General features: G+C 40.7%; 1 protein-coding gene across 3 annotated transcripts in view; it reads left to right on the top strand.

Moving 5' to 3' along the window:
* ATR (ATR checkpoint kinase) overlaps positions 1 to 14,694 on the top strand; it is an 81,492-nt gene that overhangs the window by 34,578 nt on the left and 32,220 nt on the right. For 2 of the 3 annotated variants that reach the window (XM_077826303.1, XM_077826306.1), the window contains exons 22-28: positions 3,375 to 3,581; positions 5,022 to 5,135; positions 5,402 to 5,517; positions 6,032 to 6,152; positions 7,981 to 8,118; positions 13,164 to 13,371; positions 13,843 to 14,021. In XM_077826303.1, the coding sequence (XP_077682429.1) occupies positions 3,375 to 3,581; positions 5,022 to 5,135; positions 5,402 to 5,517; positions 6,032 to 6,152; positions 7,981 to 8,118; positions 13,164 to 13,371; positions 13,843 to 14,021 (1,083 nt within the window). The remainder of the gene's footprint in view (positions 1 to 3,374; positions 3,582 to 5,021; positions 5,136 to 5,401; positions 5,518 to 6,031; positions 6,153 to 7,980; positions 8,119 to 13,163; positions 13,372 to 13,842; positions 14,022 to 14,694) is intronic. The other variant, XM_077826305.1, reaches the window with a different exon arrangement.

A 14,694-nucleotide genomic window follows, 5' to 3' on the forward strand; every position in this document is an offset into this window, starting at 1 on the left:
TCTGATGAGGGCTTCTTTACAAGCTGCTTTGGAGGCGGCTGACTCAGCAGCCAGGTCCATGGTTTCAGCAGTTGCCATGTGCAGGAGTTTATGGGTACAGTCCTCAGGACTCCTGCAGGATGTCCAGCAGATACTTCAGGACCTGCCTTTCAAAGGAGCTTCACTTTTTTCAGAACAGACTGATGTAAAGCATCATGATCTAAAAGACTTGAGAGTGACTGTTAAGTCCCTTGGTTTGTACACCCGAGCTCCTTCAAGGAAGCACTACAGGCCTCAACAGTCCCTCCACTACTCTGTCCCAGCTGCCCATCAGGATCTGCAGAGAAAGAGAAGCAGGGGTTTAAGGCATAGGCCACCGCCCCCTTCTACTTCAACGTCAATGCCTGCCCCACCCAGACATCCAGGGGGTTCTAAGTAGGTGTTTTAGTGGGACACTCAGGGATGCCATTCCAGTTTCTGTGATGCCAGATCCCGTTTCTCCTTTACTTACAAACTGCCTTTTCCTTTTCCTCAGTGCGTGGTCATATCACCACGGACCATTGGGCACGATGGAAGTGGATACACCCTCCATTTTATTTCTACCCTTCCTTCTTAGCCTCCCTCCCCATGCCTCCTCAGGGACCCCTCTCACAAAAGCTTCTGGTCCAGGAGGTTTAATCTCTCCTTCATGTGAGAGCCATGGAAGAGGTTCTGCAGAATCTAAGAGTGAAGGGGATCTCATCCCATTATTTCCTAATCCCAAAAGCCAAGGGAGGTCTCAGACTGATTTTAGACCTGCATCAACTAAACAACTATCTCAAGAAAATAAAGTTCCGCATGGTCACGTTGGCATCCATTATCCCCTCACTGGATCCCAGAGACTGGTATGCCGCCCTCGATTTAAGAGATGCTTATTTTCATGTATTGCTATATCAAGGACACAGAAAGTTCTTCAGATTCGCAGGGAACCACTGACACCACCAATTGATGGTCCTCCCATTCGGCCTGTCTGCAGCTCTGCGGGTGTTCAGAAAATGTATGGCGGAAGTGACGGCTTTTCTGAGGAGGTTAGGGGTGTAAGTCTACCCTTATCTAGACGACTGGCTAGTCAACGGTCAGTCCAGGGCTCAAGTAGTGTCCAACATTCGACTTATCCAGATCATTTTGAATTCTAATTTTGTCCTGCAAAGCACTCGCGTATTCTTAACAGCTTGGTATTGTCCACAAACTAAATGTACTCTCTATGCCATTATCCAAATCATTTATGAAGATACTGAATAGAATTTGACCCAGGACGGATCACTGCGGGACCCTATTCTATATGCCCTTCCAGCTTGACTGTAAGCAATTGGTAACTACTCTGAGTATGTTTTTCCAACCAGTTGTGCACCCACCTTATAATAGGTTTCTCTAGGCTATATTTCCCTAGTTTGCTTGTGAAAAGGTCATGTGAGACAGTATCAAAAACCTTACTAATGTCAAGATATATCACATCTGCTGCTTTCCTCCATCCACAAGGCTTGTTACCCTGTCAAAAAACGGTATTAGCTTGGTTTGACATGATTTGTTCTTGACAAATTCATGTTAGCTGTTACTTATCACCTTACCTTCTAGGTGCTTACAAATCAAATGTTTGATTATTCTCTCCGTTTTTGGGTATGAGAGTTAAGCTGACTGGTCTGTAATTCCATGGGTTGTCCTTTCCTCCCTTTTTATAGATATTTGCCCTTTTCCAGTCTTCTGGGATCTCTCCTGTCCTCCATGAATTCTCAAAGATAATCACTAATGGCTCAACCTGTTCCTTGAGTATTCTAGGATGTATTTCATCAGCCCCTGCCAACTTAAAGACCTCTAACTTGACTAATTGCTGATCTACATTAGAAACTTTAATGGATTCAGCTATGTCCACTGAGCAATGTAGCTAAGCCAACATATGTCCTAATGTAAGCAGTGTTAGACTGATGGAAGACTTCTTCCGTTAACCTAGCTACCCCCTCTGGGGAGGTGAATTTACTACAGTGATAGGAGAACCCCTCCCATCAGCATAAGGAATGTCTATACTTCAGCGCTACAACAGCGCGGCTGCAGCTGTGCCACAAGAGTGCTTCAGTGTAGACACTCCCTAGGCTGACAGGAGGGGTTCTCCTGTTGGCATAGGCAATCCACCTCCCTGAGAGGTGGTAGCTAAGTTGATGGAAGAATTCTTCCATCAACCTAGCACTGTCTACACAGGGACTTCAGCCAGCTTAACTACGCTGCTCTGGGATGTGCATTTTCAAGCCCCAAGTGATCTAGTTAAGACAACCTAATTTTCTAGTGCAAACCACTGCCATAACTTAAGTCAGCCCTTGCCCTGCTTGCTACCCCTGAATGCCAGCCTTGGTTTTATATGCAGAAAGACAGTTGTGGCGCAGTTGGGCTGTGGAGTTTTTATAGCATGTTAGGGGGGGCCTCAGAAAGAAAAATGTTGAGAACCCCTGCCTTAAGTAATTCTTAACTTGTTATTTCCCTATTTTAGCTTCAGATCCTACCTGTTTTATGTTTGTCATTCGTTTACTACAAACCTTTTTGGTGGCAACTTAAGCAAAAAAGGCATTTAACACTTCAGCCCTTTGCTGCATTTTCTAATTCAACCATATTGTGCACAAGTACAGTTACAAAGTGGTTGATGGATGAGAGAATGTATTTTCATATATACTCACTAATGCCAGAACTATTTACAGATGGGCATGAGTAATATCAAGGCATTTCCTCTAATTTATGAAGCCAGATAAGAGATTGTAAGTTGTCCTTATGTGTTATGACTTTTGTTGTGTTGATACATTAATAAATGGCTGTCAGATTAGCTCTCTTTTGTGGTGGAATATTGGGCTGTGTTATTTCTCATTAGGACAAATCATTCCTGTAATTATGTGCAGTTGTGTGGTTAACAAGTTATTTAACAAAATTAAATAGATAAGAATAAGGTTTAAAGTAATGTGTGGGACAGTATCTGTTTTGTTTAATGAATTGGAGCCAGGCTTTACAAAAAGGCACTGGGCCTAGTGCCATGTCCTAGCCCCCACAAATCAAATTTTTGTTTCTACAGTACCATAGAAGTGTGCAATTCTTTATAGATAATGAGTAGGAGACAAACTGGGGGACAGATCCTGTGTCTCTTAGTCACATGAGTACTACCATTTACTTCTGATGTGAGTAAGCATTGCACGTAGACGATGCAAGAATTGAGCCATAGATTAAACAAGACAGGCAGGAGATGACAAAGGGTTATGGAATGGTGAAATATGAAGGAAAGATTATCTTTTACTGTTGTTTCCCCATAAGGTAAACTTTGCTATATCCACACTTATAATTGATTATCTGTTTTCTTTTTTTTTCCTCTTTCAATTTCTTAGGAAAAATTGATAAAATATGCAACAGACAGTGAAACTGTGGAGCCAGTCATCTCCCAGTTGGTAACTGTACTTTTAATTGGCTGTCAGGATGCAAACTCTCATGCCCGACTGCTATGTGGAGAATGTTTAGGTGAGCTGGGAGCCATAGATCCAGGTAGACTGGACTTTTCAACAAGTGAAACCCAAGGAAACAATTTTACATTTGTGGTAAGGAGCATTACATTGGAGTTTCTATAATATGATACTGTGAACTTTTGAAACTGCAGTCAGAAGAGAAATGTTGTGTTGAATTAAATAGTTGGTTGGGTAGTGAAATGTTGCAGAATGGCACAAATTGAAAGCATCAAGTTTTATTAAAAGCTGTTAATTGACTTAAGGTAGGTGAATCTCAATACTCGTCCCTGGTGGTTCCACAAAATGCTCTGTTAAGACATTTAAAATAGAGTTCTTGAGAGACTAAATCAGTTTATAATTCAATTAAAAACAAAACTCGGATACTTTTTCAAATCAGTGACATAATGCTGGTGTTTCATTGTACATGTAAACATTTCTGAGTGTCAGAAAACTGTTATGCTTCAGAGCAATGTCAACTCTGAAGGATGCATTTATAAAGTATTATGCAGGGACACAGCTGTGCAGCTCTGGGTAACCTTAATTGGAGTCATGAGGCTCTGTCCCTAGGCACCATTTTGTAAAATTTATGTCTAAATATGAGACCAGTGGAAAATGTGATGAACATTAAAATCAATAATGTGGTTTAATGGAAGTAGAATGACAGGGAGTGTATGGGTTGTTTTTTTTTTTTAAATATGAATGTCTTCATTATAAAATTTGTGGGTGGAGAAATTTCCTGAAAATTAAGCTCCTGGCACTATCTAGAGCTAAACAGTGCAGACAGCTATTTTGCAAGTTACTTGTACAGAAATATTATCTCAAATATGGACAGCAGACACTTTTTGTCAGTCACTCACTTCCATGAGTAAAGATTTCGATTTGTGCTATATTTTATAGTGATTTTGTAATAACTAATTCCATTAGTGAGGAATTGTTCAAGCACTTCATTTAGGGCTAAACCCTAAGAGGTGCTGAAATCATTGGGTGTGGCAAAAGCTCAGTAGATGCTCTGCACCTTTCAGGATTTGACCATGAATTGAAAGTGAATGTACTCCTCATGGAAGTGAAGGACTAATAGTACTGGCTTGATTTAATCATGGTGTGGGCAATAGTCACCAAAACTCTCAAAGTACCTCAGTCCTGAATATGTTTGCTATTCCAAACCTGAGGCTATTTCATAGAGACTTGCAAGTCTGTCAGTATTGTGGTAGTCTTGTGATGTGTACAGTTTGAGATTAAGACAATTCAGCAACTAATTTTCAATCCATTTCCCCAGAAACTGAAAAATTTATTCTCTCACTGTGTATTGCGTAGAGCTTTTTTCCCTTCAGATCGGGATTTTCTAAAGGGTCTAAGTGAGTTAGGCCCCCCAGTTCCCTTTGAAAGTGAATGTGAATTGTGGGCCAGATGTCATCAAACATCAGCCTCCTTTCTCATCTAAACCCAACTTGAAACCAAAGTGATAGACTAAAGTTCTTTCTTGAGACAGTAGCCAGCCTGTTAAATAAATTTGATCTTTTGTTTGTCACTGAGGCTGGAGTGGAGGATCCAAATTTTGGCCATGGATTATTAATGGAACTAACCAGAGCATTCATGGCTTATGCTGATAATGTCCGTGCTCAAGATTCTGCAGCGTATGCCATTCAGGTAAGGCAGCATGTTTGTTAGATCATCTGTTTTTATTATTGAGTTTTTTCTTTGTTACACTGAAATGCGGAATCTGTTCAACAAACATTTTAAAGGAACATATTTATATATTTGATCTTTCTGATATTTCACTTAAAATATTGGTGGGCTTAGTATGTGATTCAGGAAACTGTAGGAGTTTTTAACTCCTCAAATCCCATATGGCTACTAGAATTCTGAGTAATTTGCCGTTCTAAAAGATGGTATTTCTGTTAATACGTTTTTAGGAATTACTATCCATCTATGACTGTAGAGAGACAAACACTGACTGTCCAGGCTCCAGGCTTTGGAGGAGGTTTCCTGAGCATGTTCAGGAAATACTGGAGCCTCACTTAAATACACGGTATGTGTCATTTAAATAAATCTTTGGAGTACAGCTTTTAAAATAAATCTTTCTCCAAGTTAGCAATAATTAGGTTTTGTTTATGTGCATGCCACTCTTGCTAACCTCCCTGGAAGCAATGTGCATAGGTATAAAACTCAAATCTCGCCCTATTCTTTCTGCATAATGCTGACTTGTCTCTCACTTGAATATTTAAATCCTTCAGTGACTTGCAAATCACAAAGGAAAATATTCTGTGCACAGATAACACATTCAGGCCTGGCAGTTTGTCCTCCAAAGTGAGATTTTAAAAATTGCTATGAAATCATCCCTATCTCTTTTTTTCATTAAAGTACAAGTATGGACTCCAATAGGATTCAAGCCTTTTTAAATACTGTATGCTAGAGATTTTTTGATCCTTATGAAAACATAGAAGCTAACTTCAACTCTCTTTCCTGGTTACTTGTGGATTGTATCCTTTCTTCCACATAGGAAAACAATACCTGTTTACTAAATTTGGATTTTAAAATTACAGATACAAGAGTTACCAGAAGGCTGTAAACTGGTCTAAGATGAAGAAGCCAATTTACTTAAGCAAATTAGGCAACAATTTTGCAGAATGGTCAGCAACCTGGGCAGGTTATCTTATAACAAAGGTAATTGCTATGAGTGTGCTTTATGTATTTGAATGAAAAGATAACTGGTGAGCTAGTATACTAATATGTGTGTGGAGTATATTTAGTCTTAATCAAATTCTGTCTGTTAAAGAAATGAGGAAAAGCTATGGGCAAAAACCTCACTTAGGCCCAATTAGATGAGATAATTAGTGCGCTTAACTTCCATTGCAATCAGTAGAGGATAAGAGTGGTAGCCGTTTTAGTCTGTATCAACAGAAACAATGAGGAGTCCTTGTGGCACCTTAGAGACTAACAAATTTATTTGGGCATAAGCTTTCATGAGCTAAAACCCACTTAATCAGATGCATAGAGTGAAAAATACAGTACGCAGTGTATATATATTACAGCACATGAAAAGATGGGAGTTGCCTTACCAAGTGGGGGTCAGTGCTAACGAGGCCAATGCAATCAAGGTGGACGTCGACAATTCCCAACAGTTGACGAGAAGGTATGAGTATCAGCAGAGGGTCACCACAAAAAGTAATTTTCCTTCTGCTGATACTCACACCTTCTTGTCAACTGTTGGGAATGGGCGACGTCCACCTTGATTGCATTGGCCTCGTTAGCACTACAAAAGTAATTTTTACTCTGATATTCACCCCTTCTTGTCAACTGTTGAGAATAGGCTGCTTCCACCTTAATTGAATTGGCCTTGTTAGCACTGACCCCCCACTTAGTAAGGCAACTTCCATCTTTCAATGTGCTGTAATATATATACTGCTTACTGTATTTTTCACTCCATGCATCTGATGAAGTGGGTTTTAGCCCACGAATGCTTATGCCCAAATAAATTTGTTAGCCTCTAAGGTGTCACAAGGACTCCTTGTTGTTTTAGTAGAGGCTAAGGATACTTAGCCCTTTGAGGGATTAGCCTTTTTGATTACAGGCATGATTTTAGCACTAATTACAGCACTTTCTGTATCACCAAGGCACACCCAAGTCCCCATCCACAGTCCTTATGTATAATATGAATTTTTTTGTTGCTAGATCTGTCACTTGTTGTGGAGGCATATTGGCATCACCATAGTTAAGATTCTTTCAAGCTTTTGGCTTTAACAAGATCTTAACTCCTCTCTGTAGATTTTAGAAAACTAGAAATGTTAAATACGTTATTAGTTGCCAGGAGCACTAATATCTCAAGTGTTTCTGAGGTAAGATATAAACCTCAAATCTCCTTCTCAGAAATGTAGGGAAGGAAGCCTGTCACCTTTTTCATATCCCTGTAGTTGCACAATCCCAGCACATAGAAACCATCTATGTTGTCCTTCTTTTACCACCCACACCCATGCCATCATATGTAGGTGATACTTACAAAACTTTGTTTTTAAGAGGGAGCCACCCTAACTACAGCTACAGTGGCTTTTTCTGCTTTCTGACAGAAGTATGAATAGATCTATATCTCCCTTCCCTTGGCATCTTTGTAGGATAGAGGAAGGGGTTCTACTTGTGGCTGCGTGAAGAGTCCTGCTCTCCAGAAACTCTTTGTAGACACAACTCCACAATGGCACACTAATACTAGTGTGCCAATCCTGAAAACATTCAGCACAGTAGCAATGCTGATGTATTTCCCTCCCTATATCCATAGCTCCCACATACGATAGTCCCTCACTTGTGCTTGTATAAGTCTGATGATCTGTCTATGGTTCGTTGGACTGAGAGTATCAATAAATTGGATGGGATAATTTATCTTCAGCAGTAACAAGAACTGTATTTTTATACGTTGTCTAAGACTTCCAACAATTCTGCTAGCCACATACGTTTTACCTACAAAAACCACTCTTCCTGAAAAATACAGTTTTTGTTACAGGTGCGACATGATCTTGCCAGCAAAGTTTTCAGCTGCTGTAGTATTATGATGAAGAATGACTTCAAAGTGACGATCTACCTTCTTCCACACATTCTTGTCTATGTTTTATTGGGATGCAATCAGGAGGACCAACAGGAGGTGAGATGATGTTTTTCTGTACATTCTTCATAAGAATTAAAATTGAAGCAGCATAACAGTATATTTGAAGGGCTCAATATAAGGAAACAATATAGGTATTTAACACTCTACTGCATGAATAATATAAATATTCAGCCAGGCTTTGAGTAAGTCTTAAAAGTTACTGTTGATAGGTGATGCACCAGCTCCACAGAGAAACTATTTCCTCTGAGTAGTCTACTGTGCTTTGACCTCAGAAGCGGGGAGGCTATGGATCCATTAGGGCTGCAGCAGCATCAGGAGCTAGAGTGGTAGAAGGAGGAAATAGGCATTCCACACCCTGCCCACGGAGTAAATTGGATTGGTGCATCTTCGGGGTGCTCTGTCCTGTAGGGGAAAAAGCTGGTTGGCCACAAGTCCCCCTGTAGAGCAGCATTCATGTGTCTTGTGCCACAACCCTTCTGTGTGGACTTCTTGTTATTAGGAGCCTGTAGGCTGGGTTCCATTTCTGTGCGTGTGGTTTTGGGTTTTTTTTTATTTTTCCTGAGAGAAACTGGAGAATGAATCTGGCCCTTAGTATTGCTATAGAATATGCTGAAGGGAGAAGAAATGCAAGCCAAAATAGGGGAAGAACAGGTTAAAGAATATTTAGAAAAGTTAGATACATTAAAGTTAGCGGGGCTTGATGAAATTCATGCCAGGATACTTAAGGAACTAGCTGAAGCAATCTTGGAACCATTAGCATTTATGTTTGAGAACTCATGGAGGACAGGTGAGGTCCCAGAGGACTGAAGAACAGGAAACATAGTATCTATCTTTAAAAAGAGGAACAGAGAGGATCCAGGGAATTGTAGACCAGTCAGCCTAACTTTGATACCTGGAAAGATATTGGAACATCTGTTTGTAAGTGCGTGGGGGATAATGGGACTATAAGGAATGGCCATCATGGATTTCTCAAAAACAAATCATGCCAAACCAAACTAATTTTCTTCTTTGACAGGGTTACTGACCTAATGGATGGGGGGAAGCAGTAGACATGATGTATCTTGATTTTAGTAAGGCTTTTGACACAGTCCCACATGACAGTCTCATAAGCAAACTAGGGAAATATGGTCTAGATTAAATTATTATTAGGTGGGTGCATAACTGGTTGAGAGGCCATACTCAAAGAGTAGTTATCAATGGATTGTTGTCAGACTGGGAGGACATATGTAGTGGTGTCCCACCGGGGTCAGTCCTGGGTCTGGTACTATTTAGTATTTTCATTAATGACTTGGATAACAGAGACGAAAGTATGCTTCTAAAGTTTGCAGATGACACCAAGCAGGAAGGGATTGCAAGCACAGAGGACAGGATTAGAATTCAAAATGACCGTGACAAATTGGTCTGAATTCAACAAGATGAAATTCAGTAAAGACAAGTACATAATACTACACTTAGGAAGGAAAAATCAAATGCAAAAGTAGAAAATGGCAAATACATCTCTAAGTAGTAGTAGTGCTAAAAACGTTCTGTGTGTTAGAGTGGATCACAAATTGAATATGAGTCAACAGTGTGATGTAGTTGTGAAAAAGACTAATATTCTGGGGTGTAGTAATAAAACTGTTGTATGTCAGACGTAATTATCCCACACTACTCTGCAGTGGTGAGGTCTCAGCTGGAGCACTGTCTCCAATTCTGGGTGCCACACTTTAAGAAAGATGTAGACAAATTGGAGCGAGTCCAGAGGAGAGCACCAAAAATTATAAATGGTTTACAAAACCTATCCTATGAGGAAAGGTTAAGAAAACTGGGCATGTTTAGTCTTGAGAAAAGAAAACTGATGGGGCATCTGATAAGTCTTCAGATATGTTAAGGGGTATTATAAAGTGCTGTGATCAGTTGTTCTCCACATCCACTGAAGTCAGGACAAGAAGTAATCCGCTTAATCTGCAGCAAGGGAGATTTAAGGTATGTCTACACTACAAAATTAGGTCGATTTTATAGAAGTCGATTTTTAGAAACCGATTTTATACAGTTGATTGCGTATGTCCACACTAAGCATATTAAGTCGCAAAGTGCTTCCTCAGTACCATGGCTAGCATTGACTTACAGAGTGGTGCGCTGTGGGTAGCTATCCCACAGTTCCTGCAGTATCTGCTGCCCATTGGAATTCTGGGTTAAGCTCCCAATGCCTGATGGGGCATAAACATTATCGCGGGTGGTTTTGGGTACATGTCGTCAGGCCTCCCTCCCTCACTCCCTCCGTGAAAGCAAAAGCAGACAATTGTTTTGCACCTTTTTTCCTGGGTTACCTGTGCAGACGCCATACCACGGCAAGCATGGAGCTCAGCTCACGGCAAGCATGGAGCTCAGCTCACTGTCACTGTACGTCTCCTGGGTGCTGCTGGCAGATGCTGTACTGCATTGCTAAACAGCAGCAGCTCCTTGCCTTTGTGGCTGAGGTGCAATTGAACTGATAGCTGTTGTACATCTCCTGGGTGCTCCTGGCAGACCTCAGTGAGGTCGATCGGGGCTCCTGGACAGACATGGCTATTCTCCTCTTAGAGCACCGAATGGGAGCCAGAAACTCCAGGTCATTCTCTTCTTTAAGTTTTGTCTCCTGGAGATTCAGTCCTGCCTGGAATATCATGCAAGCTGGAGGCTTCTGCCTCAGGCTGCTCTCCCAGCCGGCAGGACCGCGCGGTCGCACCTACCCCAGCCTACCCCTTGCTCCCATGGCTCATGAAGCCTAAACAGTAGTAAGGAGCAGTTCAGCTATAGGCTGAGCAAGTGCAGAATTGTGGTAGAATGTGCCTTTGGACATTTAAAAGCTCGCTAGCGCTGTTTGCTGACTAGGTCAGACCTCAGCGCAACCAACATTCCCATTGTTATTGCTGCTTGCTGTGTGCTCCATAATATCTGTGAGAATAAAGGGGAGATGTTTATGGCGGGGTGGGAGGTTGAGGAAAATCGCCTGGCATCTGATTTTTAGCAGCCAGACACCAGGACAATTAGAAGAGCACAGCAAGGCGTGCTGCTCATCAGAGAAGCTTTGAAAACCAGTTTCATGACTGGCCAGGCTTCGGTGTGACAGTTGTGTGTGGTTCTCTTTGATGCAAACCCACCCCCTTTGTTGATTTTAATTCCCTGTAAGCCAACCACCCTCCATCCTTCGAAATAAAGTAACTATTGTTTTGAAACCATGCATTCTTTCTTTATTAATTAAAAAAAAAAAAAGAGATAATGGACAAGGTAGCCTGGGTGGGGTCGGGGAGGAGGGAAGGACAAGGCCACATTTCTTATTGTAGCCACACTAAAAATCAGACTGTTTGAATGACAGCCTTCTGTTGCTTGGGCCATCCTCTGGAATAGAGTGGCTGGGTGCCCGGAGCCTTTCCCACCCTGCAATTCTTGGGCATCTGGGTGAGGAGGCTATGGAACATGGGGAGGAGGGTAGGCGGTTATACAGTGGATGCAGCGGGCGTCTGTGCTCTTGTTGGCTTTCCTGCAGCTCCAACAGATGCTTCATCATGTCTGTTTGCTCCCCCAGCAGACGCTTCATCATGTCCGTTTGCTCCCCCATTAGCCTCAGCATTGTGTCCTGCCTCCGCTCTTCGCGCTCACTTAATTCTTTCCTGGCCTCTGTCACTGAATGCCTCCATGCATTAAGCTGTGCCCTATCAGTGCGGGAGGACTGCATAAGCTCGGAAAACATGTCATCGCGAGTGTGTTTTTTTTGCCTTCTAATCTGCGATAACCTTAGGGACTGAGATGATAGGAGGAACATAGAAACATTCTACGCTCTACGATTCTGGGGGGACTGCATGGTCACCTGTGCTGCTGAGTGCTTCTGAGTTCGCCATGCTGACCAAACAGGAAATGAAATTCAAAAGTTCCCGGGGCTTTTCCTGTGTAGCTGGTTAGTGCATCGTAGTTCAAAGTGCTGTCCAGAGCGGTCACAATGGAGCACTCTGGGATAGCTCCTGGAAGCCAATACCATTGATTTGCGTCTGCACTACCCCAAATTTGACCCAACAAGGTCAATTTTAGCGCTACTCCCCTTGTCGGGGAGGAGTACAGAAGTCGATTTTAAGAGCCCTTTAGGTCGACGGAATGGGGTTGGTTGTGTGGACGCAGTCATTTTTAAATCGACCGAATGTGGCTAAATTCGACCTAACCCCGTAGTGTAGACCAGGCGTTAGGTTAGATATTAGACAAAGCTTTCTAACTATAACAGTAGTTAAGCTGTGGAATAGGCTTCCAAGGGAAGTTGTGCAATCTTCATCATTCAAGATTTTTCAGAATATGTTGGACAAACACCTGTCAGGCATGGTCTAGTTTACTTGGTCCTGCCTCAATACGGAGGCTGGACTTGATGGCTTCTCTAGGTCCCTTCCAGCCCTACAAAACTGTGAGAAGGGAATTGCAAATTAATCAGACTTAACTATGTTTTATAATCTTATAGTTAGTTAAGATGTCTCTACTTGCATGTTCCATTTCTGAAAACTTCCATTGTTTTCTCCGTCATAAACTGCCAAATTCTTCACATGTATGGGGGGGGAGGGAGGGAGGGAATATTTTCTCAACAACCATACTTACATCTTGGTCAACAGATCTAGCAGCATCTCATTAACCCCAATAAAAGCACAAATAAAATTAAAACTAGCCACCCCGTGATCCCCTAACCAATAGTTATCTTGTTAGTCATTTTACTTAAGTTAGTGTGTGTCTGACTTGTATGGAAGCACCATTTACTTACCTGTATTCTGAAGACACTTAGCTGAACAGTAATCTGTTCTTCATAAGGCTGTTCAAAATGCTTCACCATGTTTCCTGTGTCTTTTTCCATGTACAATACTTACTGGTACACTTTCCTTTTTATCTTTTCTTTTCTATCTGTCTTTAGGCCCTTGGGGCAAGAACTCTATACTGTCCCAAAAACACTGCCAACACTTAACAAATGCTGTTACAGTGTCTAATATTTCTAGGTTGACCTCTGTTTCATCTGTTGTCTCTTAATATTTTGCAGACTTTATGATGAAACTAAAAGCTTTTCGATTTTTTTCATATTAACCTCTGTGTAGGTATATGCAGAGATCATGGCTGTTCTCAAACACGATGACCTGTGTACTAGAAGACTGCAGGATAGTGCATCAGATCTGAGTCAACTAAGTACACAGACAGTGTTTTCCATGCTTGATCATCTAACACAGTGGGCGAGACATAAATTCCAGATGCTTATTGCTGAGAAAACTGTTAGTAAGTCAAGCAAAGACAGAGGGGATCTGAAAGGTTAGTGATGTTCTTTGTATTGTATATAAAAGGAATTTTGTATTCTTAAAATAAGCATTTAGACATGTCCCTTCAAATTAGGACCACATATGAATGGAACATCACTGCCAAGATAGTTTGCTAGTATAGCAAACTAACGCTATCCCCTTGCCATCCTCATAGTGTTTTCTAGCTGCTATTTTGAGAAACCTATGGATTCATAAAGTAAGAAACAGATGTTCTAAGACTTCTTCTTTTATCTTGAATTTATTTTTAGAAATCTTTTATAAAACTAAGTTGATATAAATATGCTGCTTTGAAAATCTTAAGAACATGCGCTAAATTGCTTTTAAGAAATTGATATTGATAGAAGAGAGAAACTTTATTCTTAATTAAATGATTAATTTGGGTGTAATGGATGAACTGAACTTTAATAATAACTTTATAAATGAAACTTGGATGATAAACTTCTTTAACTGTTTTATTCCATAGCATCAAGTGAGGATTATGCAGAATATCAAAGTGTGACACGTTTTCTAGACCTCATACCTCAGGATACGTTGGCTGCTGCTTCCTTTCGCTCTAAAGCATACACAAGGGCTGTAATGCACTTTGAATCATTCATCACAGAAAAGAAACAAAATATTCAGGAGCATCTTGGATTTTTGCAGGTTTTAATTAATTTTTTATTTAATTTAAAATGAAGATGAAAACAGAGACAGGCCATGTTTAGAGTTGTCAACGCTTAAGGTTTCCCCTCCCTTTGTCTTTTCTCAAAGATTGCAGATGTGGTTAGGCTGTTGCTGTCTGAAGCAGCAATAGACAGTTATCTATCTATCTTCAAGCAGCAAGGGCTGTTTCCCTCTTCTCATCATGTCTGCTTATGTGATAAGATGGAGGAGGATTCTCTTTATTAGAAGAAAACAAGAAAATGAAATAAAAATCTACAATTATCGCTAAAATGGCTCCTTTTTTCAAAAAGACAGGTTTCAGAGTAGCAGCCGTGTTAGTCTGTATTCGCAAAAAGAAAAGGAGTACATCCGATGAAGTGATCTGTAGCTCTTGAAAGCTTATGCTCAAATAAATTGGTTAGTCTCTAAGGTGCCACAAGTAATCCTTTTCTTTTTTCAAAAAAGAGCAGTTTTGTCTTTCAATGAATGTGACCTTCTTTTTAAAATAAATAAAAGCTAGTCATGATTTACATAAATAAAATATTACAATTATGAAACTTTTTAATAAAGTGAAGTAATTTATGTTAAAATAGAGGAAGAGTGCACACTGTGTATATTACAAAGATGAAAAATTATTTTCAAGCGGCATAGTTAACTTATATGTTAGCTGAAT

The sequence above is a fragment of the Eretmochelys imbricata genome, chromosome 9, assembly GCF_965152235.1.
Source record: "Eretmochelys imbricata isolate rEreImb1 chromosome 9, rEreImb1.hap1, whole genome shotgun sequence".
Classification (NCBI taxonomy): Eukaryota; Metazoa; Chordata; order Testudines; family Cheloniidae; genus Eretmochelys; species Eretmochelys imbricata.